We start from the raw sequence: 27975 nt of genomic DNA on the forward strand, positions 1-27975 counted from the left end.
ACCAGCATCTGCAGTTCCTTCCTACACCAGAAGTTGTATAATGAGACACTGGGGCATTAGCAAAGATATCTCTGGAGTACCTCTAGTATCTTTGGGCATTAGGAGCTGGTGGAACATCCTGATCCATGAAGGGTGGTGGACACAGGCGGGTCCACAGTGAGGCCGCGTCCCGGCGCCAATTACGCGGGACGGACGGAGCCCGGAAGAAATATTGAGCGGACACGAGGGAGGCCGCGGAAGGTCTGGAGGAGGAGGGAGGGTGATCCGACATCCTGTCGCGTTGATGGAGGCGAGCGGGGAACAGGTCCGCAGCGTGTGGAGCCCGGCTGGGCGCACGTTGAGGTGAGGCCCGGGGAGGGAGGGAGGCCTGGGGGTGCGGGAGACCCGCGCCAGAGCAGAGGGCCCAGGGGGGCGAGGCCTGGGGATGCGGGGCGAGGGAGGGGGCCTGAAGGCTGGGCACGGGAGGGAGGGATGAGGCCCTCGGGGCGTGTGGGGGGGAGTGGGGGGTGGAGGCCCGGCCGTGGGACCGGACGACACGGAGGGTGGGAGGGGGGAGGCTGGGGGCAGAGTGGTGCCAGGCTCCGGCTGCAAGCCCTGACTGGGCTCCCGTTACAGTGGGACCCAGGCAGCCGCTGGGCTGTGGGCAGTGGGGCTCACGGCGGGACAGTCACTGCCCAGCGGTGGAGAGCGGCTGAGGGTCGGGCACAGGTGAGGCTGTTGAAGAGCCCCCCTGGTGAGGGAGGATGCAGCCATTCAGTGTGGGTGCTTTGCTACTCGCTGTACCCCAGAATCACCCCTGTTTGGAATCCTTTGCCACCGCATATAAAATCCGTTGCTGATAGTAAATCTTTTAAACTGTTCTTACAAGCACTAAATTTGTAATCTGCAACTGCATGCATGTTTAAAGCCCAACAGCGGCGGTTGGTGTAGTATCAACGAGACAAGACCAGATGGCGAGAGGCTGGGAAGAGTAATCGCATCAAGAACTCTCCCCAGACCACAACAAACTACTCCCCCGGTCCCCACCAAACTACCCCCCTTCCCTCGGACCCAACAAACTACCCCCGGACCCCACCAAACTACCCCCCTTCCCCCGGACCCCAACAAACTATTCCCCCCCCCCCCCCGGACTCCAAAGTAGTTAGATTGCTGTCTAAAATTGTCAGGAATTAAGGACCAAATAAAGTCCATTGTCTTAATCGTACAGGTAGAGGCACAAAAAGCTGGGGTAACTCATCGGGCCAGGCAGCATCTCTGGAAAGAAGGAATAGGTAACGTTTCAGGTCGAGACCCTTCTTCAGACTAGTCAAGGGAAACGGGAGATATAGACGATGATGTAGAGAGGTAAAGAACAACGAATGAAAGATATGGAAAAAAGTAACGATGATAAAGGAAACAGGCCATTGTTAGATGTTTGTAGGGTGAAAACGAGAAACTGCTGCGACTTGGGTTGGGGAGGGATAGAGGGAGAGGGAATGCAATGGTTACTTGAAGTTAGAGAAATCAAGATTGGTACCACTGGGCTGTAAGCTGGTCAAGTAATAATAATAATAATAATAATAATAATCATTTATTGTCATTGCAACGAGTACAACGAAATTAAAAAATAGCCAATCCTGAAGGTGCGTACAAACATATATGCAATAAATGCAAAAACAAATAAATACATAAATACAATTAAATACAATTATATTAAGTACAAGATTTTTTAACGGTGTTGCCTAGTGCAAAGGTAGTGTTCAGTTCTCGTATGGCCCTGGGGTAAAAACTGTTCTTAAGTCTGTTTGTTCGGGATTTGATCGACCTGAAACGTCGACCAGAGGGCAGATGAACAAACAGACGGTGGCCGGGGTGGGATGGATCTTTTATTATTTTGCCTGCTCTACTGAGGCAGCGTAGGCTGAACAGGTGCTCCAGGGAGGGCAGTGAGCAGCCGATGATCTTCTGGGCCGTCGTGATGACCCTCTGAAGGGCCTTCCTGTCCTTTTCTGAGCAGCTGGCATACCATGTGGTTATACAGTATGCCAGCACACTCTCGATGGAGCAGCGATAGAAGGACAACATGAGCTTCTCCTGCAGGTTGGTTTTCCTGAGGATCCTCAGGAAGTGGAGTCTCTGCTGTGCCTTCTTTACTGTGGTGATGGTGTTGGTAGACCAGGTAAGATCCTCTGCGATGTGCGTACCCAGGAACCTGAAAGCTGGTACCCTTTCCACACAGACCCCATTGATGTAGAGTGGGTCGTAATCTACACTGGTTTTTCTAAAGTCAATTATAAGTTCCTTTGTTTTGGAGGAGTTCAGGACCAGATTGTTCACTGAACACCATGCTGCCAGCCTTTGGATTTCATCCCTATAGGCTGTCTCATCTCCTTCTGAGATGAGTCCAACCACAGTCGTGTCATCCGCGAACTTGATGATGGTGTTGGTGGGATGGGTGGGGGCGCAGTCGTGAGTGTAGAGGGAGTAAAGGATGGGGCTCAACACACAGCCCTGTGGTGAGCCGGTGCTCAGTGTAATGGTGGAGGAGAGGTGAGGGCCTATTTTGACGGTCTGGGGGCGGTTGGTCAGGAAGTCATTGATCCATTGGCAGATGGTTTGGGAAAATCCAAGGTCGGAAAGTTTGGTGACCAGTCTGATCGGGATGACCGTGTTAAAGGCAGAGCTGAAGTCGAGGAAGAGCATCCTCACATAGCTCCCCTGGTGTTCAAGGTGGGTCAGTGCAGTGTGAAGAGCAGTGTCGATGGCATCCCCTGTAGACCTATTTGCTCTGTAGGCAAACTGGTGTGGGTCGAAGGTGGGTGGGAGGCTGGCTTTGATGTGCTGCAGGACCAGTCTCTCGAAGCACTTTGTGATGACCGGTGTGAGTGCTACCGGACGGTAGTCGTTAAGACCGCTGATGACAGACTTTTTCGGCAGTGGGATGATTGTGGCGGACTTCAGGCAGGGAGGGATGGTGGATTTTAAAAGGGACAGGTTGAAGATTTTTGTGAAGACCTCAGATAATTGGTCTGCACATTCCCTCAGCACTCTGCCCGTCACACCATCGGGGCCTGTGAAATATGAGATGCTGTTCCTCCAATTTGCATTTAGCCTCACTCTGACAAAGGAGGAGACTGAGGACAGAAAGGTCAGTGTGGGAATGGGAAGGAGAATTAAAGTGTTTAGCAACCGGGAAATCAGGTAATTTCAGGACTCAGTGAAACGATCGCCCAGTCTACGTTTGGTCTCGCTGATATATAAAAGTCCACCTCTTAAACAACGGATACAGTGCTGCACTATCATATCATATCATATATATAAAGCGCGGAAACAGGCCTTTTCGGCCCACCAAGTCCGCGCCACCCAGCGATCCCCGTACATTAACACTATCCTACACCCACTAGGGACAATTTTTTTAAAACATTTACCCAGCCAATTAACCTACATACCTGTACGTCTTTGGAGTGTGGGAGGAAACCGAAGATCTCGGAGAAAACCCACGCAGGTCACGGGGAGAACGTACAAACTCCTTACAGTGCAGCACCCGTAGTCAGGATCGAACCTGAGTCTCCGGCGCTGCATTCGCTGTAAAGCAGCAACTCTACCGCTGCGCCACCGTGCTGCCTGTAAGCACTGTAAGGAGTTTGTACGTTCTCCCCGTGACCTGCGTGGGTTTTCTCCGAGATCTTCGGTTTCCTCCCACACTCCAAAGACGTACAGGTATGCAGGTTAATTGGCTGGGTAAATGTAAAAATTGTCCCTAGTGGGTGTAGGATAGTGTTAATGTACGGGGATCACTGGGCGGCACGGACTTGGAGGGCCGAAAAGGCCTGTTTCCGGCTGTATATATATGATATGATATGATATGAGCTTGAAGGAGGTACATGTGAACCTCTGCCTAACCTGAAATGACAGTCGGGCTCCTTGGACAGAGTCGAGGGAGGAGGTATAGGGTCAGGGATTGTATCTCCTAACACTAACTGAGGAAGAATACCCCCGAGGTCCTTCTGACCTCCAAGGTCTGCCTCGCTTTAAGCAATGTAAAAATACCAAAGACGCCACCCTGCTCACGTGCCTTTGGAGTTAGCCATCTTACAGCTTCTGGGTCTGTCGATTATTCCACATCTGCTTTTGTGCGGTTAAGATTAAGGAACAAAAAAGTACGAAAAACTGAATAACAACTCCTTATATGGCGCAGTGGGAGAACTGCTGAGCTGCAATAGAAATGTACTGGTACTGTAAATGATTATGTATAAAAGGCACGCTACACCTTTGTATCTTTGAGAGGCTCCGCTGAGGCGCTAAGCAGATGCTGTCTGCTTGACTCCGCAGCCCTCTCCCACCATGGTAAAGCACTCACACTTAAAACAAACACTGGTCTAGGTGTGTCTTTATTTTACAGTGTCTGAGCGTGGACTTTAACATAACTAACACTATCCCAACTTTAATGGCAGTTTCTATACCTTCTCAAAGTCCAACTTCGATAGCCATGACTTCTCGGGGATGGAATGGGGGTATAGCTTACGCACACACCGCACTCTGAGATAACAAAAAACAAATCTTCCAAACGCTGTTTCTTGATTAATTGGTCTTTATTAAAGTAGCACAAATCAAAGAGTAATTCATAACTTTTCATTCTTATCAACTGTTTCTTCTTCAAACAATACAGTAAAAATCGCGTAGTCGTTAACGTGTGGTCCTTGTGAGTGTAGCTGGCGCGAGTGTGGCAGACGTGAGTGGTAAAAAACTATTCTCTCCATCCTCCGAGACTAAACTGACGCACAATCTCTGTCGCTACGCTAGCCTCCTCCCATGTGGACACTCCCCATTACGTATCAAATTACACCCACAAGCATGCAAAAAAGACAGAAATGGCTAGAAATATTAAACATAGCCATAATACAACGACAGTAACTAAATTAAGCGTAAATGGCTCCTACACACTGGCCCCTAATTGTTCTGCATATATGACGAAGCAATTGCCAATAGATACCAAAAGGAGATAGCAATTGCCAATAGATACCAAAAGCAATAGATACCACCTGTCCCTATACATCCTGTGCGGAGAGAAAGAAATTGATGGGAATATGGAGAGAATAAAATAACATTAGTTGTCGGTGCAGACTCGATGGGCCGAAGGGCCTGTTTCCGCACTGTATCTCTAAACTAAACTAAATTAGTGTGGGGTTGGTGTAAATGTGTGCTTCATAGTTGCCTTAGACTTAGTCAGCTGAAGGAGCTTTTTCCTTGTCCTCTGGTCATCAGTTACATGGAGAACAATTGAAACATGTCTGCAGATGGCACCAACAGAATCAAATAGGTACGAAACCATCTATTGCATCCGCTGCTCCAGATATCAACTTATTTACATCGGCGAAACCAAACGCAGGCTCGGCGATCACTTCGCTCAACACCTGCGCTCGGTCCGCGTTAACCAATCTGATCTCCCGGTGGCCCAGCACTTCAACTCCCCCTTCCATTCCCAGTCTGACTTTTCTGTCATGGGCCTCCTCCAGTGCCATAGTGAGGCCCACCGGAAATTGGAGGAACAGCACCTCATATTTCGCCTGGGCAGCTTGCAACCCAGTGGTATGAACATCGACTTCTCCAACTTTAGATAGTTCCTCTGTCCCTCTCTTCCCCTCCCCCTTCCCAGATCTCCCTCTATCTTCCTATGTCCACCTATATCCTTCCTTTGTCCCGCCCCCCTGACATCAGTCTGAAGAAGGGTCTCGACCCGAAACGTCACCCATTCCTTCTCTCCTGAGATGCTGCCTGACCTGCTGAGTTACTCCAGCATTTTGTGAATAGGTACGAAACCAAATGTGTGCTAAGGTCTGCTTTTTTTTAAATGTTCCTCCTAAAGCACTGAAGAGTTATTTTTAGGACGATCCCGGGATCACAAGATTCCCCAGCGGACCCATGGTCAAAAGGACTTCATCCCAGATGACTCTGAAGAGCAAGCAGAAAGGCTGCGGTTGTGTCGTGAGGAACAGTGGCTGCTACTGTCTAAAGAGCGAGTGGAGCGACTGTAAGTCCTGCTGCTTATTAATCAGAAATACCGGAGTTCACAAGAGAATATGTGTAGTTATCAATAATCAAAGATTGCACTTGGCTGATCTATCGTACCTGACATCCATCTTGGGAAAGGGCCAGTTGGAGGGGCTTCTTTTCACTGGGAGCTTGGTGCTTTTGCCCCTTGCAAATGTGGCGAGGGTATCTGTTCAGCCTAGAATCTGGACCTCTGCTAAGTGTAGTTGGCTAATTATTTGTGTCCAACTCCTGTGAGGATTCATTAGCATGGGATAAGACTCAATAGACAATAGGTGCAGGAGTAGGCCATTCAGCCGTTCGAGCCAGCACCGCCATTCAATGCGATCATGGCTGATCACTCTCAATCAGTACCCCGTTCCTGCCTTCTCCCAATACCCCCTCATTCTGCTATCCTTAAGAGCTCTATCCAGCTCTCTCTTGAAAGCATCCAACGAACTGGCCTCCACTGCCTTCTGAGGCAGAGAATTCCACACCTTCACCACTCTCTGACTACTCCATAGTTAACAATATTTTTATACATATTCGAGTTAGAGAGTATAAATTAGTTGCAGATTTAAATTACCTCTCAAAAATGTCTCACCCATCAAATGCCTTAAAGGGCAGGTATAGTACATTTAGGTACAAAATTGCACTCTACACCAGGGTAGAACCAGCCTGGGTTAGATACCAACTAGGTCTCCTGCCTAATGCTTCTCCAGAATTGTTCCAAATTATTATGCTGATTTAGTAGTTTTAGTTGCATGATTTGATACCTATACTTGGAACCAATTAATAATCCTGGTCATGTCATGTGATAGGAGCAGAATTAGGCCATTCTGCCCATAAAAGTGTACTCCGCCAATTCAATCATGGCTGATCTATCTCTCCATTCTCCTGCCTTCTCCCCATAACCTCTGACACCTGTACATTCGGTAACATTTGAGAGCTCCGTATAGTCTGATATGTAGATTACAGGATTCTTAAATAAATCGTGGTTAATAATAGCCTCTTTTAAAAAGAAAAATTGAGCCAACATATTCTTGCTGAATGTATTGGTTTGCTTTGTGGAAAGCAGCTGCATAAAATTGTTCTCTTCATTTTGTGTAGAGGGAGCCTGGTAAAAGCACAATGGAAACCCCAGGAAGGCATCGTAGAGCTGAAGTCCAACGCAGTGAGTTTAGCTGAAGCAGAATGCTCTTATCTAAGGGGGTGCCAGACGATGCAGCAAAAGGGCCCCTAACTCCATTTTGGAACTGAAAATATGCTGCTCGGGTGTTTTTTGAGGCTGTGATTCAAGGATTGGTGGTCATAGACCTGGTTGGCCCTGTACTGTGATGAATATGGGGACATTGGAGACAGGAACATATGGATCAGGGAACTGGAAACTGGGTTAGAAACTGCTGGCAGTATTGGAAACCAGCAATCAGTGACCAATGGGGACTGAAGCTTTCATCGTGTGAGATCACAGGATTGGCTGTGGTTCCATCAAATTGGGGTGAGGATATTATTCATTAGGTAGTGACTGGAAACGATTTGTGAGGTCAAAAGGGAAGAGGGGAAGTCGGTGCAGTGCCAGTGGGGCACTGCCTATAGTGGAAATCAAGAAGTGACTTGGAAGGTGTTCTCATCCAGCTCTGTTCAGGAAAAGGCCATGTGAGGCAATGTGTACCTGACGTTCGCCTGGAGAAAGTGTGGTCCAAGTTCTCCCACTGTGCTCTAAAAGAGGTACCGCATAGGGAAAATTGACAACACTAGGACTTTTTGGCATTGAGGCATGTCTGACTTGTACCAGGAATTGCCCAGTCAAGTTTCCAGACTGACAGGAAGTGACCCAAAAATGGCAACTTGATTTAATTGCACAAAATAATAGTTTTCAAATGTGGAACGGGGAATGACGAGAACAGTGCTACGCAATTGAATTTCTATGGCAGAGTTTTTAAACTTTCGTTTTAACCACATTGGTAACATTGCTAACTAATTTTTGGGGAAAGCATACTTTCCATCAATCATCCAATCTTATCCTAAAGTATGAGGGAGTGCAATTGAATGTACAACCAGCATTTAATGAGTTTGTATTCATTTTCAATTGATGTTTTATTTTAACCAAAGGTAATGAAAATAAATATATAGGCTATTTAAAAAGAACTTGCAAAGAAAGATGGAAAGTTACAAAAAAAACAGAAAATGCTAAAGACTGAGCTGGTCAGGGAATTGCATAGAAAAATTGAATTAATGTTTCCAGTCAAAGACTTTGAAATGTTAGCCCTACTTCTCTGAAGAGATGCTGACTGACTTGCTGAGTATAGCATTTCCTGTTTTTGTTTCAGATTTCCAGTATTTGTAGTTTTCTTGCATTGCCAAAACTCAGCCCCAGTAGCAGAGTTTCTAATTTTAGAAAGCATTTGATAAGGTATCGCATCAAATGGTATAGTTGAAAATAAAACCACATAGTGTGTGAGGTAATGCATAGGTGAGGATAAAAGATTGGGTGATCACAAACAGTGGCGAGTCGGCATTAATAGGTATTTTCTGCTTGTCATGATGAAATGAGTGGTATGCCACAAGGATCAGTGCTGGATGCTTAACTATTCATATTTATAGAAATTATTTGAATTTTAACAAAAGGAGTGGTTGCTAAATTTGCCAATGACACAAAGAAAGTAAATTATGAAGAGGCCATTAGGAGGCATTCTTCCATAAACATCCCAGCTTGCTAAATTGCGCGAGTGTCGGTGGGTAGCATGCTTCTAAGTTTGTCCCTTCTCCACATATTAAACTGCTGACATTACAGTGGCCAGGTGCAGTAGTTTTGAAGGAAAGTTCAGCCAAGGTTCCTTTTGCCCTCTTCATTCCACAAATCTAATTAATGAGCAGGTGATTTTTGTTTCTAAAGTACTGGTCAATATTTTCCTCTCAAACCACTTCACAAAATAGGCTTCTGGACTTTGCCTCTTGCCTGTTTGTAGGATTTTTTTAACATTAAATGTTTGATTGATTTTTTTAAAAATGTAATGAAGTTATAGACAATAGACAGTTGTTGTAAAGAACTTTGACATGTGAGTTTATTTTATTGATATATCATTAGTGTTGAGAATAACTGCCTGATTTCTCTGCTATGTTTCTCCTTCATCCCTCCACCTATTTCCTTAATTCTACGCAGGGGAAATTCTGGCACACCATGGGACATGTGGAACAAGGAAAACAACTGCTATATCCAGAGGAAGCACTGTATCTTCTTGAGTGTGTGAGTATAGGCAGTTGTAAGAAGCACCAGATATGCTGTACTAGAACATTTGAAGTTCACATTTAAAGTTACTTGTCTGCCTATAATGCAGAACATTAGTTAGTATTCTTTGATAGATCTCGGTAAAGGTGGTGTGTTTTAATTGAGTAACAAATAGGCTTGGATGCAAAGTCCAAAGAGGTAGAACTGGCAAGGGTTGAAGTTTCTCAGCAACAGATTGTTTCTCTATTTATTCACAAAATGCTGGAGTAACTCAGCAGGTCAGGCAGGATCTCGGGAGAGAAGGAATGGGTGACGTTTCGGGTCGAGACCCTTCTTCAGTCTGAAGAAGGGTCTCGACCCGAAACGTCACCCATTCCTTCTCTCCCGAGATGCTGCCTGACCTGCTGAGTTACTCCAGCATTTTGTGAATAAATCGATTTGTACCAGCATCTGCAGTTATTTTCTTATAGATTGTTTCTCTAGGTCCCTTTCTAAAGCAACCTTTCCTCTTGAGCCATTTGAGTATGTGTGCAAGTGTGGGTGTGGAGAAAATGTTATTTCACAAAGCCCATTGTATGTAATTGGTTATGCCAAGAATTGAAGGTTGAGAGCTTGATTTTCACCTTGCTCTAGTTGGTCTCTGTGTTTGACATGCCTTGAGGCTATGTTTGAGAAATTCCAAGCTTTAAACAGTGTGAAACTCAAATGGAGTTTCTATTATATGGGCTGTACACTCTTTATTTACATACATTTTGCTTACCCTATTGGAGAGTGTAGAGTAGAGTAAAGAACAAAAGTAATTTACAAAGCTATTTGTAAAGTTGAATTGCCTACACTTGTCGGTCTGCACAGTAGGATTAAGATACTACGATGCCACTAAGATCCTTCTTGCCAGTTGCGTACATGGGAAGAGTCCCTCTCTCCAGTGACGAGTCTAGCCCTATGAGTCTCGTCAAATGCCACACTGGCTGGTGAGTCTCCAGACAGGGCTGTGCAATGGTGCCAGGTCTGCCTTGCACAAGTATGTCTCTTATAGTTCTCCCAGTGCAAAAGCGTTTACTTCATGCTGGTCTTTGCTGTTTTTATGCTTCAGCTACATTAAATGTGGGAATATGCAAATGTTCGTCTGGGAAGTCATTCAGAAAAGCCAGCAAGAATTGTTGTGTTGCTATTTCTGCACTTGTGACAAGCGGGCAGGAGCAATGCAGAGAGAAATCTACCCAAACCCCTGCAACAGAAATGTTAACACCCAAGAGCTTGCATGCACGGGATACTTCGATCTCGTGCACAAAGCAACCACTTAAGTGGTTACCAGTGTGCTGTTATTGGGACAGGATGCAGGGTAAACAGGACTTTTGTTTCTCCTTTTAGAATCTGGATTTGAAATTGTTCTCCATCCAGGCCACAAGGAAACCAAAACAAAATGTGTTCACTTCATAGTCTCTTGTATCTCGGTCTCTATTTGACACCAGGTTGGCTTGTGTGGAATCTGTCACTGCTGCTCATGCAGGCCTTAAAATTGAAGTTTTTTTCCCTTGATTTAATTGGAACTTGAACCTATTAGTTTCCAATATCTGTCCCACATTCGCCTGGTCAAAAAGGTCAGGTTAATGTTCCAAACCACAAAAAGGCAGTGGTAAATGTTACTGGAGCATTTTAACTGGGAGCCAGTTACGTTGGCTTAAATTCATACCTTTTTTCTGTGTGATGGCCCTAAGTCTAATTGATCATTCGTCTAAGAATGTTATGTCATCCTGCTGCTTCCTTGACCAGATGCAGAGTGACTGTTGTGTTGTCAATAAGACCTTTTGCTTGCTTTCCTTTAACTATAATACTTATAGTTTTCCTGTCTTTCAGGGGTCCATACTGCTATATTACAGAGATCAGCCACTGTCCATTCAAGAATCATATGAAGTTTTACTGACTTCGAGAACTATTCCATTGCATCATTATCAGGTACTGAAAGTGACCAAAATTCTAGTATTAATTCCGAGTTATAAGCACATCTGATTGCAAGTTGTGCTGCCGATCAGTGCAAGTTCAAACTAGCTGCAGCATGAAATGATTTTTCTCTTGACTTACTGTGGTGGCAACCTTTGCTTTCTCATGGTGGTCAAGAAGGCCTTTTGGCACACTTGCCTCATTAGTCAGAGTATTGAGTATAGAAGTTATGATGTTATGTTACAGTTGTGCAAAACATTGCTGAGGCCACATTTGGAGTATTGTATTTAGTCTTGGTCATCCTATTTATGAGACATTGTTAAGCTGGAAAGGACGCAGAGAATATTCACGAGGATGTTCCCAGGACCCGAGAGCCTGAGTGAAGGGAGAGGTTGAGCAGGATAATACTTTACTCCTTGCAGCACTGGAGAATGAGAGGTGATCTCATAGAGGTATACAAGATCATGAAGGGGATAGAGAAAATGCACAGAGTCTTTTAAACATCTTTCAAATATGCAGTTATAGACAATCCTCTTGGCTGAAATTACTTTTATTATAGAAATAAAACATTAATAAATTAATGTATTTGAGGGCAGCACAGAAGTATAGCAAGTAGAGTTGCTGCCTCATAGCTCAAATTCATTCTATTCTGACCAGTGCTGTTTTTGCAGAGTTTGCATGCTCTCCCCGTGATCCTTTGGGTTTCTTTTTGGTTCTCTGTTCTCCCATCACATCTCATAAATTTGCAGTTTAATAGGTTGTTTGCAAAATGTGAAGGTGAGTAGTATGTAGGTGGATGGCTAAATCTGGGGACAGGTAATGTGAATGTTGGAAAAATAATATGGATTTGTATAAATGGGTGTTAATCGATGCAAATCTGATAGGAAGAATGGCCTGTCTCCATGTTGTATGGCTCTGGCTCTGCCTTGGAAACATTGCATGCAATTTGATTTAAAAATGTAGGGATTTAAAAGTTGCTTGCATTTAATTCATTTGAAAATTCTTACTTCTATTCCCTGTACTTCATTGTTTCTGATGTTTAATCCACTCCACATAACATTGGATGGATTTAGTGTTTTACAATTTTCTATGAATTTTCTTCTTTGTTTCTAAAGGTTTACAGCCATTTGAAAAGACTGGGTTATATTGTCATGAGGTTTGATCCCAGGTAAACGTTTCTCTGTTATTGTTCTGCTTTCTCACATGTTCCCTTTTTGACTCTCACCCAAACGTTTTGTGGAATAGAACAGAGAAAATTAAATTAAGTAAAAAAAATTATAATGAATTGGTCACTCTCTTTTTAAATCTGACAATTTGTGCTTTGTGTTGGGCTTTTAATGAGATCTGTTTAGACAGTAAGTTCCAGATTCCTATTTTTTTCCTATACCTCTGCTCTAACACCACCATCTAATACCTTAAATCTGTGACATCTCTGACAAGTAAAATCTCCTTGCTCAGGCCTCTTGCAACTTATTTACATCAATCAAAAATCTGCACCATGCCCATCCTTCCTCTTGTTCTAAAGAAAACAGCATCGGTCTTGCCAACGTCTACTTACAATTAAGCTTTTACAGCTTGACAACATCTTAAAAAATGTCCTTTTCCCCATTCAGGGACTAAGCTCATCAGCCATCCTCTTTATCTCCTCATTTGCGTCCCTTCTATAATATGTATACAGGACTATAGTCCGATAATGCTATATATTTGAATACTGGAGTAATCATTTAATACTATTGTAACATGATTTCTATATTCAGAACCTTTGTAATAAAGAAAAGTATGACGTATGCCACTTTATCTTTCTGCTCTCTACAATTTTTAGTATTCCACAATTTAAGTGGTCATAGGGTTATAAGCGATAGTAGAATTAGGCCATTTTGCCCATCAAGTCTACTCTGCCCTTCAATCGTGATTGATTTATCTCTCCCTCCTAACCCCATTCTCCTGCCTTCTTCCCATAACTTCTGACACCTGTACTAATCAAGAATCTATCTCTGCCTTAAAAATATCCATTGACTTGGCCTCCACAGCCTTCTGTGGCAAATACTCCCACAGATTCATCACCCTTTGACTAAAGAAATTTCTCCTCATCTCCTTCGTAAAAAAACGTCCTTTAATTCTGAGGCTATGTCCTCCAGTCCTAGACTCTCCCACTAGTGGAAGCATCCTCTCCACATCCACTCTATCCAAGCATTTCATTATTCTGTATGTTTCAATGAGGTCCTCCTTATTCTTCTAAACTCTAGCAAGTACAGGCCCAGTGCTAACAAACGTTCATCATTGGATAACCTACTCATTCCTGGGATCATTCTTGTAAACCTCTGGACCCTCTCCAGAGCCAGCACATCCTTCCTCAGATATGGTGCCCAAAATTGCTCACAATATTCCAAATGTGGCTTTACCTGTGCCTTATGGAGCCTCAGCATTACATTCCTTTAACATGTTTGGTTATCTCGCGTGCATTAGCTCACAATTCTTCGGAATGAATTGCCTTTGCCACTTTTCTGCCCAGGTGATTAGTCATTGTTTCCTTTTCATAGCCAAAAAGTTCCTTTGTTCTCAACTTTGGGGTCAATTTTCATATAATCTGTAAACTTAATTAGGCTTAATCATACAGTCATATAGTGAGGATCAATGAAAAGGCAATATTGTGTGATTATAGGAGTTCTTCGAATATGTAAGGGAATACCAGTAGATATGGTGTACTTACATTTGCAGAAGGTTCTGGATAAGGGTCAATAAACAATAGGTGCAGGAGTAGGCCATTCGGCCCTTCGAGCCAGCACCACCATTCAATGTGATCATGGCAGATCATTCTCAATCAGTACCCTGTTCCTGCCTTCTCCCCATACCCCCTGACTCTGCTATCATTAAGAGCTCTATCTAGCTCTCTCTTGAATGCATTCAGAGAATTGGCCTCCACTGCCTTCTGAGGCAGAGAATTCCACAGACAGGAGGGCAACAACGTTACTACCAATTCCATATGCATGAATGAACTGGCATAGATTGAGAATTGGTTAACGTCCAGAAAGCAAAGGGTGATAATTGGGTCCTTCTAAGATTAAATAGCTGTGTGTAAATAGTGTGTTACTGCAGGGATCTGTGCTTGGGTCTTGCCTATTCACAATCTATATCAATAATTTAGCTGATGGATCCAAAGGTCAAATTTCCAAGTTCATTTATGACACCAATCTAGGTGCAATTGTGAGTAGGGAGAAACATGGAAATAGGGTTGAAGGGGAAATGTGAGTGGACAGCAAAGTTAACGCTTTTAGTGCACAAAACAGAAACGCAGAGCATTCTTTAATTGTTGACATGAGATGTTGAATCCTTTGTTTGGCACCATATTATGATGTTCTCATGATGTCCGGACCAGTGTCACTGAAACAGATGATTCAATAGTTTTAGAAGAGAATGTGTTTTTTCTGAACTACAGTTGTTGGTATAGTTCATTGAATGTTGTATTGATTCGAAAATTTCCTGATTTTGTGCAAGGGTCCGTATAAACTAAAGTTCTCTTTTTGTTTAGTACGATTTGTAGTTCTTATGAGCGAAAACTACACATGGATCCTCATTGCAGTACCAGGGAAAAACGTAATCGCAAGAGGAAGCGAAGCAGCATCCAAGAAGATTCAAGGTTAATATTGGAACATTGCTTCTAACAACGACATTGTTATTGGAGACCATTTTTTTGCATTTTGTGAATTGGGCACAGACAATGCCAGGATTAATTTGTGGAAGATTTGTTCCAGTTTACGAATTCAATATCATGTTCATGCCGGCCACAGTGTGTTTGTAAATCAAAGCTTGCTGCTCTGTCCTTTTCATCCCCAACTTCAAAAATAAACCTCTCCTGAGAACAATGCAAGTAACATATCAGTGGGAACTAGAGTAAATATGTGAATCTTAGGGCAGGATCATTAACTTGGAGCCAGTGCTGTTTTAATTCTGTGCAGATGCTGGTTTAAACCAAAGATAGACACAAAAGCTGGAGTAATTCAGAAGGTCAGACAGCATCTCTGGAGAAAAGGAGTAGGTGACGTTTCGGATTGAGACCCTTCCTCAGTCTGAAGGATCTCGACCCAAAACGTTACCTATTCCTTTTTTCCAGAGATGCTGTCTGACCTGCTGAGTTATTCCAGCTTTTGTATCTGCTGTTTTAATTCTGCCCGTTTACTTTCTTTGAGTACTGACTCTTGTTTTGCTCAAAGAAGTTTCATGCTGGTTTTCAGTAACCAAAACTTATTTTGTGACTAAGTAAATATTTCTGGGAATATTTCCTCGTACTCAGTGTAAATGTGCAGAGTCTTTTACCCAATCTATTCGTCTCATAATCTTGTACACCTCTATCAGATCATCCGTCGTTCTCCTGCGCTCCAAGGAATAAAGTCCTAGCCTGTTCAACCTCTACCTATAGCTCAGGCCCCTGAATCCTGGTAACATCTACGTAAATCCTCTCTGCACCCTTTCCAGTTTGACAACATCTTTCCTACAGCAAGGTGACTAAAACTGACCACAGTACTCTGAATGTGGCCTCACCAATGTTTTGTAAAACTGTAGCATAACTGTAACATCTATATGCTGTACTCTGACTGATGTAGGCCAATGTGTGGAAAGTCTTCTTGACCATACTATCTACCTGTGATGCCACTTACAATGAACTATGTACCTGCACTCCGAGATTCCACTCCCTTACAACATTTCCCAGAGCCCTGCCATTCGCCGTGCAGGTCCTAGCCTTGTTAGACTTCCCAAAATGCAACAGCTCCAACCATTTCCATTAAACTCCATTAACCATTCCTCAGCTTACTTGCTCAACTAATCAAAATCAGGACCTTCAGCACCATCTCATCTGTAATACAGACTGTCCTTAAGACGTTTCCATTGACTGCCCTAAGTTCCCCAGTTCTTGTTTTTCTCCATGGTAAAATGGAGTACTACAGGAGTAATACTCGCTAAAACCTTGCCCATCTCCTGTGGTTCCACACAGAGTTGACCACTTTGATTCCTGAGGGGCCCCATTCTCACTCATTACTCTTTTTCCCTTAATGTACACAAAATCACTTGCGATTATTCTTAATATTATCTGCTAGAGCTATCTCCTGACTCATTTTTTGCAGTCCTGATTTCCTTTGTTAGCATGCTCCTTCCCGAAACTCCACCAGGGATACACTTGATCCCAGCTACCTATGCCTGCCCTTTGCTGCCTCTTTATTCAACCAGAGCCTCAATTTCTCTCGTCATCCAAGCTTCCTTACACCCACCTTCGTTGCCCTTCACTCTAACAGAAACATGCATGTCCTGGATTCTTGTCAACACACTTTTAAAGATCCACCACTTTCTGGATGTTCTTTTTCCTTCAATCAACCTGCTCCAATCAACTTGAGCGAGTTCTTGCCTAAATCCTTCTACATTGGCCTTGCCCCAATTTGGGATGCCTTGCCCACCCTGTCCTTATCCATGGCTATCTTAAACCTAATAGAACAGGGGTCGCGGGTCCCAAAAGGCTTTTCCACCAAACCTCCATCCTCTTTTCCCTCCCACTTTCTTAAGGCTAGGTCAAGTGTTGCCCTCGTGTTGGATGAAGGATGTATAATAAGAGTCATACCCATCCTCGCACATGCATGAAGTTGAGTCTGTAAGGTGTCTTTCAGTAACGAAGATCGTTATTATTTAGGAAAATGCTCTTTCAAATTCTTTTCTATTTTCTGTGCTCCAAGCTGCAGATGATACAGCACATGTCAGCCAAATTGATGTTGTGTACAAAGACCCACACTCACTTCATAGCTCTAGAGTCTGTCCGCACCCCCCCCCCCCCCCCCCCCATTCAAATGCTGCATTTAGATGGTATGAGATCTAATATTTTAAGTTTAGTCTCTTGAGACCTCATTCATGGTATATTTGCTAAACTATTTTGCTTGTCCTATACTCTTGTTTTGGATCAATCGAGGAACTTATTGAAACAAATAAAACTCTGTCTCTTAGATCGAAGAAGAGCCAACCTGACCAAACTGAAGAGCCGGAGCCAGGACAAAGTAGTAAGGAGGCACAGGAGCAGTGTGAACTTCAGCAGCAGGATACCACTTGCAAAGACCCAGAAATGGATATCAGTAATCCAGCTCCTGCATCCCCAGAAAGTAAAATGGAGGAATTGCAAGACATCAATGTTAAGTCTTTCGATGTGAGTGGGCAACAGGCTGAGCTGAAACAAACAGGTTGGCCTCAGAAAGAGTCCTTCAAACCTATTGCACCTTCCTCATGGGGTCCATGCAAGAGTGTAACATCTGCTGGGAAGCCCAGGTGGGACTTCGGGAAGATAATATTCCCCAATGTCGCACATGACTGTCCACAGACCATTATGAAGGAACCCGACCAATCCCTATTACCGCCGAACGTAGTTGGCCGAGCTTCTGATGAAACAATTTGGCAGCAAAAAATAAACCAGAGGTGTGAAAAGTTATCGCAGAGAGAAAAAGAGAGAATGAAGAGAGAAAGAAGGCACAAAACTGACATTAATAAGGACAAGCGGGTCAGACAGTGTGCCAACTGGAAGGAATACAAGGAGCTGCTCAGGTGGAAAAGTGCCAGAAGTAAGATGTTGCCTGCCCACCTGTGGAAGGACAAAGTGGAACCACTTGTAAAACCAGGCCAAGTCAGTTCACCAGGTGAGTACTGGGTAAGCTGGGTCATTCAGTGATGCTGTGTCTGCAGAAGTAAGCTTCGCTACAGAGAGTTGTCTTGGCAGAATATTATAACTTGGCAAATGAACCACTGCATGCTTGAATGTAGCAAGACCTGAACAATGTTTAAACATGGGCTGATGAAGGGTACTCGTGCATAACAAGTGCCAGGTATCACCAGCACAAGAGGGTAACATTCATTGGGTTTAAGTTTGCCAGGACTCCTCCACAAACATCTTGAACAGAAACTCAACTTAACCAACACTTAAATTGTTATGAAAGGTCAGAGGCTGAGTCTCCTGCACTCAGTAACTTGCCACCTAATGTTTTAAAGCCTTTCCACCTTCCATATGGCATTAGTCATGAGTCTGATAGAATATGCTGCACTTGCTTGGATGAGTGAACCTCCACAACTTAAGAAGCTCCACATCATCCAATAAAAAGCGGCCTGCTTGATTGATACCCACCCACCTTTCTAAGCTTTAACTCCCTCCACCACCAATGCACAGTAGAAGCAGTGTGTCCAATCTGTAAAATGCACTGCATTCCCTCACATGGGCTACTTTGACAGCACCACTCAAACCTGTCACCTCTATTACCAAGGAAAGGGCAGTTAGTGCATAGAAACAACACCATTTGCAGGTTTCTTTCCAAGTTGCACAAAAACATTGATTGGAAATATATATTTAAAAAAATAAAATGGCAGTATTCACGTGTGGTTGGCAAGACCAACATTTATCACCCATCCCAAATTCTGGTGAACTGGGTAGGGAGTACTGGGTAGGGGGTTCCAGAGTTTAGATTCAGTGATGATGAAGGACAGGCAATATATTTTTAAGAGATGAGAAATCACTGGGTCAAAATCCTGGAATTCCCTAACCCACAGCACAGGGATTTCAAAAAGTTGGCTCACCACCATCTACTTCAAGGACAATTAGAGATGGGTCACTCCAGCACTTTTGATACTTGGTCATCTTTTTACTCTTGCTGGGATGAGTTTGTTGATGGGTTACGCAATGATATGACAGAAGAACAGACTATTCCTTGGAGCTTTTACAACAAATCTACAAACCTACTGGCTACAGCCCCTCTTAATATATCATTAATGTCAGTCCCAATACCTGTCGGACATAATAGAATGAAATAGTTTCCAAATAGTTTTGAGAATGTCTGCATTTTATGGAGGCTTCAATGTCACCATCCTATTTCCTACATTTTCTTCCTAAACCATAGACAGGGTTCTCTTTGTGTTTACCATTTCACCATTCTCCACATTCAGTGGATTATCCTTGACTATTTTTGCCAATTTCCTTTTCTTCCCATCTAGCAATCAATAAAAAGCACCCTCACCTGGTCATCACAGCATGGCCATCTTTTTTTATGGTGCCAGCAATGGAGGTGAATACCTGCCCTTTTATGTAATCTTTCTGATTTACTTTCGCTTTTAATTTAGCATTCTGAAGTAGGTGCTCAAATGCAGTGTTCTGTGAGACTGAATGTAGATAAGATGACTGCTTGCTGAATGCCTCGACTTGCGGCTCCATAAATGCTATCCTGAGTTTTTTGTTGTCTGACACTCATTCTCTATTCTAAATGCACACTCTATTCGGAACACTTCATTGATGGATGGTCAACAGCCAATTTATTGGTTTCGGATCATACCCATTACGCCTACTTTTTTGCACTGTTTGGTAATATTTATGCTTGCGGCTATGTGCTCCTCTAAATCATTTTGCTTTCCTTTACAGCCCATGACTAACTTCGTTTGCTTTACACCACCAACCCTTTCATCTTTTTATCTCTCCTGCCATTTTGCTCGATGGAAGAGATGACCTGTTATTCTACCCCCCACCCCCCTCATCTATTTCCCTGTCTCTGGACTTTCTGAGTATGTGCAACCTCTCTAACTTATTTTAGTTCTAATGAATAGTTCATTAACCAGAATCACTGTCTTTTTCTATTTTGTCAGAGATCTGCCTCATCTGTTGCATATACAGACATTTCTGTTTTTATAGTTCATTCTTTTAAATTCATAGGATTAATGTTTAAAACATTTTGGGCAATTTGAATAAACAGCAATAAAAGTTATTGTAATTGGGATGAAATCTGGCCTCATTAAGCAAAATGGCCATAAGGAACTGACTCATATTACATAACTAAGGAGTGCCAGAACAATTTTCAACTGGTTGAAACCATCAACATGAAGCAAGTCAGAAAGTTATTCCTGTTTGCTAATAGATTTAAATGGTTATCAGTCGTGGCACATTTGGCACCACCTTGCATCTCCCGTCAGACAGATCATGGTTCATGCCCTGTTGGAGATTTGACCATGTATCCAGGCGCGCAGTATAGTTCTAAATTTGGTAGTATGCTGTCTTTTAAAGGTTTTAAAGGTCTTTTATTGTCACGTGTACCAATTAAGGTACAGTTATATTCAATTTACCATACAGCCATACCAAAAAAAAGCAACAAGACGCACAATTACATAAAAGTTAACATAAACATCCACCTCTGTGGATTCCCCACATTCCTCACTGATGGAAGGCAATAAAATCTATCTTCTTCCCTCTTTATTCTCCCACGGTCGGGGCAATTGAACCATCCATCGGGGCAATCGAAGCTCCCGCAGCCAGCGATCTAAACCCCCGTGTTGGGGCGATCGAAGCTCCTGCATCGGGGCGGTCGAAGTTCCTGCGATTGGAGCTCCCGAAGTCGGTCTCTAACTGATCTTTAGAGATGTTTATGCCCAGGAATTTGAACATTTTGACACTCCACCACCATCCTGTTGATGAAGACAGATTTGTGTATCCCCGACCTTCCTCTTCAAGTCACCATTCAGTTCATTGGTTTTACTGATGTTGACAGCGAGGTTGTTCTGGCACCATTCGGCCAGTCTCTCGATCTCTCTCCTATACTCTTATCGTCATCTGTAATTCATCCGACAACGGTGGTGTCGTTGGCGAATTGTGTAAAACTAATATATAAATGCTAGAATTCTTTTCATCCATTATTTTCTTATTTCACAGGGGAAATTCAGCAACGCATTTGCACCATGGAATCTGCACACATCTTGGATAAGATACCGTGGTAAGTTGTTACTGAACATTACAGCAATGTTCCCTTGATTCTTGATATTTATTGCAGCTTGTTGATGTGATTTCTGATACCAGTGCAGACAAACCCAAGCTTATGGTTGTGAAAGCTTGCTTAATTAGCATGTTCCTTCACTAATGTGTACCACTCTGAGCATTCTCCAGTCAATCCATCCATCTTCCAAAAACTGATGGTTCTAGACACTCATGTTCTTCAAACTAGCCATGTCTTTAATTGAACAAAGCAATTAGTAATTTTGTTCAGTTGATGAACATCCAGCTCCATATCGTCCCCACAATGAAGGTTGCTGTTTCCATTTTATAACATATCATCTGCTCCATGTCACATACCTGTTTGACATCTAGTGGCGTCATCATTGCAGTGGTTTTTTTAGGATGACATCACATCTTTTTCTCTAAACTTTAGTTTGTCCACTATTTTCCTACTTGCATCCTTTCGCACACCAAACATGTTTAACCAAGATAACATTTTAAACAGTCCCTCAAAGCCTCAAGTTTAACATTTCATCTTTATAAGATCTCTATAATCTTTATCCCCCTAATTTCTATTCCCCCTTCTTGCCCCAAAATCTATCCTGTGCTTTGTGTTCCACTATCGATCTTTTTGTGCATTTCAGCCATTTCTCCATCTTTAGCAAACTGTAATCAGGCTACAGAAATGAGCTACTACCCTGATTCCATTCTCTTCTTTATCTCCCTCGTCTGTTTTAAAACACTTTCTATAACTCAAATCTTGGATTAATCAGATGGCATTTTATCCATAAAGTATCTGGGAATATTATGACAATTAAAAGAGGCGGTTGGTGGACTGTGCTATACAGGATGGTTAACTAGAGGTAATGTAGAGAACTAATCCAAATCTTGGGCTTTTCAGCTTAAGGGACAAGGGATAGAAGAAGTAAGCAAACTTATTATGGCCTGGAGGAAGGTCATTCGGCCTATTGAGTCCATGCCAATAGAGCAATTTCTCAAATGAGCAATTGTATCAGTCTCATTCAGCAATATCTTGCAGTCATGCCTTCAGGCACAAGAAGCAAGAGGTCTTCTCGGGGTTTAAAAATAAAACACAACCTAACACAAACTTGGGTACTAATGTTTCCCAATAAACTGCCCCTTCAGGTCTCTGGCAGGTTTCAAAGATGCAGAAACAAGGAACTGCAGATGGTAGTTTACACAAAAGGACTATGAAGTGTTGGTGTAATTCAGTCAAGCTGCATCTCTGGAGAACATGGATAGATGATGTTTTGGGTCAGGACCCTCAGTCTGAAAAAGGATTCCAATTCAAAATGTCATCAATCCATATTGTCCAGAGCTGCTGCCTCACCTGCTAAATTACTCCAGCATTTTGTGTTTTTCTTGGTAAATCAGCATATGCATTTCTGTTTCTACAGCCCAAATTACTGTATACATCCAGATAAGACCCTTAAGTATTTCCCAAGTTGGCGTATAATTATTTCTTAAAGTGGCCAAAAGTGATAGTAAAGATAGTTTAAAAATTGAAAGATGTATATTGTTCTCATGATTGCTGAATGTGAGGTTTTGTTTTACATTTGTGCTGCGCAGGTTGCAGGAAGCCTCTCAAAGCTTCAGGATTTCATTTGACCTGTACCAAGCTGATGCTGTGGCAAAATTCCGCAAATCCAATCCCGGAAAACCCTTTTCAAGAATGAGTATTTGCAGGTACTACACAACATTGTGCTGGATTTTTGGATACGCCATTATGAAGCACTGTGGAATTCTTCGTTTCAATGGTGTCATATAAGTGCAAGTTAGTTTTTGTTTAAACATCATCAAATACAAAGGTCTAATTAGATGAACTAGTTATTTTGGAAACTAATTAGGAGGTGGGATTTTTATTCTTATCCTGCAACCATCTGGCAGGGGCTTCTTGTAAAGGTAAATAGTTTTCCTTTCTGCACTCTTATGGTGGAATTATGCAGGCCACAGAAAGCTTTATGTCAGATCACAAAATAGATTAAGCCATTATTAAAGGTGATGACGAGTTTTTAAGATGTTAATGTCTGCTATCAAGTTTGCAAAATGACATAATCACTACTATCTGTCAGCATTATTCAGCAATATTTCACGTTCCTCCTTATGGTTCAGCCAGTTAGTATTTAATTAAATTTACAAGCTTTTCAGTGATTGAAATCCTTCTCTAAGGGGCAAATTGTGCTTGCATCTGAGTGTGTAAAGGACTGCCAGCTGTGACCCCATCATGCATCTGTGACTGCCTTCTGCTTGCATGCATTGATCCACATGAGTTTGACTTGCCCTGTGTCCAGCAGTGGAGCATGGGTCTTCTCTGAAGAGAAGGCCTACATGGACGTGAAACTTGGCTTCACACTAGCCATCCATTGGAATGAGGTCATTGACCTTCAATAAAAAAATAAGTAGTTTGTATATTTTCATTTGATTTTTTATTATTTGAAATTACTTGAACTATTTTTCAGTTCAAGCCTTTTGATTGCAACCAGCCAGCTAAAGTAGTGCCTTGGGACTTGCTAGCAGAGGCCTGAGTACTGCTCATGCCCATATCTCATTAACTTGAACGGGCAAGTTGAAACCCAAACATAAAATATTTAGGACCTTTATTTTGTACTTCAAGATTCAAGTCTCTGCATCCTAGCTGCTCACAAACAACAGTAAATCAATCTCCAAACACATTTATGACAGCAATTCTGCTTCTGGTCACACTAGTTAAAAAAATAATTTATTTTTTATTTTGCCTTATAATTGCACAAGAGGATACCATTTGGGCCATTGTGTGCTTGGCACTTTTTATGTGGAGTTTTAAATTCATTCCATGGATGGGTTCGTAGACCGAGCCAACATTTAATTGCCCTTGAGAAGGTGATGGTGATCTGCTCTGTCAAACTGCTGCAGTTCTTATGCTGTGGGAATACTCGCAATGCCATTAGGGAGGGAGTTCAGTTTTCATGTCCTTTGCCTGTAATATCTATCTCATCTGTTCAATTGTAGGAAGGACATTGAGTTCCTTTGGGTCTAGGGCAAGTCCATCCAAATTGCTACTTTCTCTTAACATTACAACTGTATCATGATTGAAATTTCCTTTGCCATGATTTAATAAAGCTTAAATCCTTGTGTAGGGAGGAATTGTAGATTCTGGTTTAAACCGAAGACGGACACAAAAATCTGGAGTAACTTAGCGGGTTACTCAACTCTGGAGAAAAGGAATAGGTGACGATTCAAGTCGAGACAAATGAAGAAGGGTCGAGATTCCAGTCTGCAGAAGGGTCTCAACCCGAAACGTCACCTATTCCTTATCTACAGATGCTGTCCAACCTGCTGAGTTACTCCAACATTTTGTGTATGTCTTTAGCTTGAATCCTTGTTTAGTATTAAATTATTTGGTTTGCTTATGTGCAAGCTGAAGGGAGCAAAAGATCATGGATTCAAGATTCTGTTTAAAATCTCAGCACCTCCACCAGCCCTGATTTTATGCCCACAGTTTTACAGAGGTGCTTGCTGCATTGTCACTAACCTTCCTGTTAGGTCCAGTGGCACTCTTTTGAATAGCATGGCAATTATCCTGGCTGATATCTATTGTCCAAGCAATGTATCTTTGTCATGCTGCTGTTTTGTGGGGAAATTGTTGTGCAGATTTGACTTCTTTGTTTCTCACATTATAACAGTGAGTATCTCAGTTGGTTAAAGCTCTTTCGGGCCTTCTGAGTTATTGAAAGATGTACAATAAATGCAGGAATTTCTTTCTAATGTTTCATTCTTTGGCGTGTTCTGTCCACAGCTTTGATGGGCCAGTGCCAGACTTGCGCACGATGAAGAAGCTAGCTTTTCAAAGCGGTGAAGTTCCTATCGTGTTTGCTGTGGTGGATAATGGAGATATCTCTTTCTATACCTTCAAGCAATTCAAATTACCCGTCGATCCTTATCTTTGATTTTGTTGGATTGTTTTATAACGCTACACTCTTGGAATTTTTTTGTGACTTTGGAGTTGAGAGGCATTGGTTACAACCAATTGTCACAGGCGGCTGTTAATCGACTGCCAATGTGCAGTATATGTTGGGCTAGGCTAATTGCATAACATGATAGGTTGCTGAAGTTGCGAGCATATTTAAAGGAGCTTTCAAAATTTGAATACACATTCAATACAACCTGGTTTGAACAAAGAAAACTAGCTTTAAAAAAAACCCCAAGTTCTCTGCATTTTTACTGCTGGAAAATGTGTAGAATTATCCTGATCAAAATTCTGATTTGTACCAACAAAAAGCCAATTGAGTTATGGAGTTGGCTGCCTAGCGAGAAAACAAAAAAATCCCAAAATAAAATGGTTTGTTTTAAATGAAAGTTTTTAATATTTCTATAATAGCGTCAGTATGCTCCATACAGTAGTATTCACATTAGATTTGGCCGATTTGCCACTATGGAACATCAGTTTGCTTTGGGTTTACCGATCCTCTTTGTATCTATTTTCTTTGCATACAGGTTTTCCGTTCCAATACATTAATTGCACTTTTGTATATGGCAATCAATGTATCACTAGACATTACAATATTAAGGACATCAGCCTGATAATCTTTGACTTAAAATAAAATTGAGGGATATGTTGTTAAGATCGAATGGCCTTCCTCATCATCAGAATTAACACTTGAAATTCAGTCTATCGTTGGCTTGGCTCAGTAAAAACTGTTTGCCTTTGAGTGAAAAGAAAATGGGTTCATATCCCACTCCTATTTTTGTGCAGAAAATTTAGGTAACAGTATTAAGTGCCACCTTTTGGATGGGGCGTAAACCCAAATGAATGGTAAATACAAATAATGTCATGGCATTTTTTTGAAGAATTTAATTGATGCTGTGGGCAGCATGGTGGCACAGCTGGTGGAGCGGCCGCCCCACAGAAACGAGTCCTGGGTTTGATCCTGTCCTTGGGTGCTGTCTGTGTGTGTTTGCACATTCTCCCTAAACTAATCTCATATAAACTATTTGGCTTTTGCTGGCTGTAGGACATTTATATACATTTTTTTCCTACAATACAGTCATTAATATTTAATGAAATACGTTGGATCACTGAGAACATAAGAAACAGAACTATAAGTTGGATAGCCCTTCAAGTTTGTTTGGCTGTTCAATAACTTTGTGGCTGATCCAGTCTTGGTTAGGTGATCCATCTGGTTTTAGGCGGGTAAGGTTCCACCAATTTCCAAAGACCAAGTAAAATTATTCTTTGAATTAAAATAATATTGGTTTGCCTATTTCTGAAGTACATACTAATATTATTAACTGAAATCCAACTCTTAAATCTATAAAAACCTGAACTGTGCAACCTGCACTAAACTGAAATCTGTTGTGCGGGGATTAAAGGCAACGGTAAGAAAGCTGCTGTAATTATTATACTTTCCATTTGTCTTGATAATGCAAAAATATAATATAAAACAAGCAATGTTAAAACTAATGATCAACTTTAATTACATTAATTTTTAAATATAAATTTTCAAATAAAGAGCTCGAGCAAATTTGCATTCACGTCTTTCGGCTGTCACTGTCCTTATAAAGGTGCACATGTGGGATTATTTGGGCAAAAGTGGCTATTTAACAGAGCAATCGTTGTGGCAGTTAATATACCAGTCTTATGGCTGGTGTCCCAGCAGGTGATGAAGCTACTGTGAAGAGGTATTAATATTTTGGATGAGGTTCCTTAATCTTAACATCTGTTCCGACATGATTTATTAGGAACAATATATACAATTAGCACAGTGATGAGTTTAAAGTCTAGCATTGGTACCACCTGCTCTCCCCCACATATCTTTTCATTGTTCATCTTCTGCGACATTGAACCTTTGATCTGAGGTTGAGCATTTAAAAAGAATCCCAGCATTGTTGGAAAAATTGGCCCTGTGATAGTTCCCTTCTCAAATATGCAATTGCTGTTGTTTTAATGCTCCTTGCAGTTAAAATAATGAACTTGCATCTATATACTGCTCTTCATGGCCAACAGCAATTCCTCAAACTTAGAATAATCGTCATAAAGTAGGGAAACCAGCCCTAAAGCCGACCTAATCCATGCCAACCAAGTTGTTTCCTCTATGTTAGTCCTATTTACCCACATTTGTCCATGGTGCAAGTGAACCGGCAGATCCAGAAGCCAGCTGCATGTGAAGTTTGCTTTCAATTGAACAAGTAATGGTGTATTTTATAGAGTATAAGGTTATATTTGTGTAGCAGAACTCCATTGGTCATGTCTGCTGTCTCAGTAGAGAGCACTGTTGCCTTAGAATCAGAAGCTTGAATATTCAAATCTAGCTTGACGATAGGTCTGATGTGAAGATTCTGTGCACAAGTGGGAGGTGGCATAGGAAGCTGGGGTTGGATATTGTCAGAGGAAGAGGCATGGGGCAATGATTTTTGAATAACAATTATTTCCAATGTTTTTGGCCACAGGACAGCTCTATTCACCAGGAAGTGTATTTCTCAGAACATCTCTTATTTTGCCTGTGTAGATTGCAGACTATTGGTATAAACATTGAATGCTCCCAATTTCAGGTAGCCCACATGCCCAGTGTTCTTTTCTCGCACAGACCCACTTATCCAGCTAGGTTCCTTCTCCCATTGTTTGTTTCACATCCCCTTTCATTTCCCCACTTGGTTCCATCTGCTCATCATCCCCTGGCCTTATCGAGTTACACCTACCACAAAAAGTTTCTATCCCACCCCTCTAAGGACTTCTAAATATTGGCATTTTTCCCTTCCCTCTCAGTCCTATGGCAGGGTCTCCACCTGAAATGTTGACATACACCTTTTGCCTCCACAAATGCTGTTTCACCCGCAAAGTTCTTCCAGCATTTTTGTGTTCTACATCTGTAATCATCTCACTGTGTTAAGCTACAGGGTTTCTATATTATAATAGTGGCCATCCGACCATCCAATGCACTTCCAGCTGGCCCCGTTTTCTAGTCTCCACGAACTCAAGTAAATTCATATTTGCAACAGTATTGAATGTATTCCTGTTATAAAGCTGAGCAAA

General features: G+C 42.2%; 1 protein-coding gene across 5 annotated transcripts; it reads left to right on the forward strand.

Annotated features, from left to right (window-relative positions):
• On the forward strand, positions 1 to 27908 carry tsen54 (TSEN54 tRNA splicing endonuclease subunit). 5 transcript variants are annotated; one of them, XM_078401167.1, is made up of 12 exons: positions 1 to 342; positions 5846 to 6010; positions 7120 to 7183; positions 9173 to 9256; positions 11096 to 11194; positions 12295 to 12347; positions 14709 to 14816; positions 17165 to 17844; positions 19187 to 19257; positions 20886 to 20946; positions 22536 to 22652; positions 24742 to 24875. In XM_078401167.1, the coding sequence occupies exons 1-11, from the start codon at positions 284 to 286 to the stop codon at positions 22640 to 22642; spliced, it is 1551 nt and encodes a 516-aa protein (XP_078257293.1). In that variant the 5' UTR covers positions 1 to 283; the 3' UTR covers positions 22643 to 22652; positions 24742 to 24875. The 5 variants fall into 5 exon arrangements, with proteins under 5 accessions (XP_078257293.1, XP_078257292.1, XP_078257295.1 ...); XM_078401166.1 differs by lacking the exon at positions 19187 to 19257 and having other exon boundaries at positions 8 to 342; positions 24742 to 27908; XM_078401169.1 differs by lacking the exons at positions 1 to 342; positions 19187 to 19257 and adding an exon at positions 1265 to 1344 and having other exon boundaries at positions 24742 to 27908.
• The last annotated feature ends 67 nt before the right edge of the window (positions 27909 to 27975 follow it).

Source organism: Rhinoraja longicauda, chromosome 6, assembly GCF_053455715.1.
Source record: "Rhinoraja longicauda isolate Sanriku21f chromosome 6, sRhiLon1.1, whole genome shotgun sequence".
Lineage (NCBI taxonomy): Eukaryota > Metazoa > Chordata > Chondrichthyes > Rajiformes > Arhynchobatidae > Rhinoraja > Rhinoraja longicauda.

What these genes read in the sequence shown, in the direction of transcription:
- tsen54 (XM_078401166.1), top strand. Translation starts at nt 284, where the DNA reads ATGGAGGCGAGCGGGGAACAGGTCCGCAGCGTGTGGAGCCCGGCTGGG. An exon ending in TAGAGCTGAAGTCCAACGCA is followed by an intron (nt 7,184 to 9,172) that starts GTGAGTTTAGCT and finishes AATTCTACGCAG; the next exon opens with GGGAAATTCTGGCACACCAT. An exon ending in TTCCATTGCATCATTATCAG is followed by an intron (nt 11,195 to 12,294) that starts GTACTGAAAGTG and finishes TTGTTTCTAAAG; the next exon opens with GTTTACAGCCATTTGAAAAG.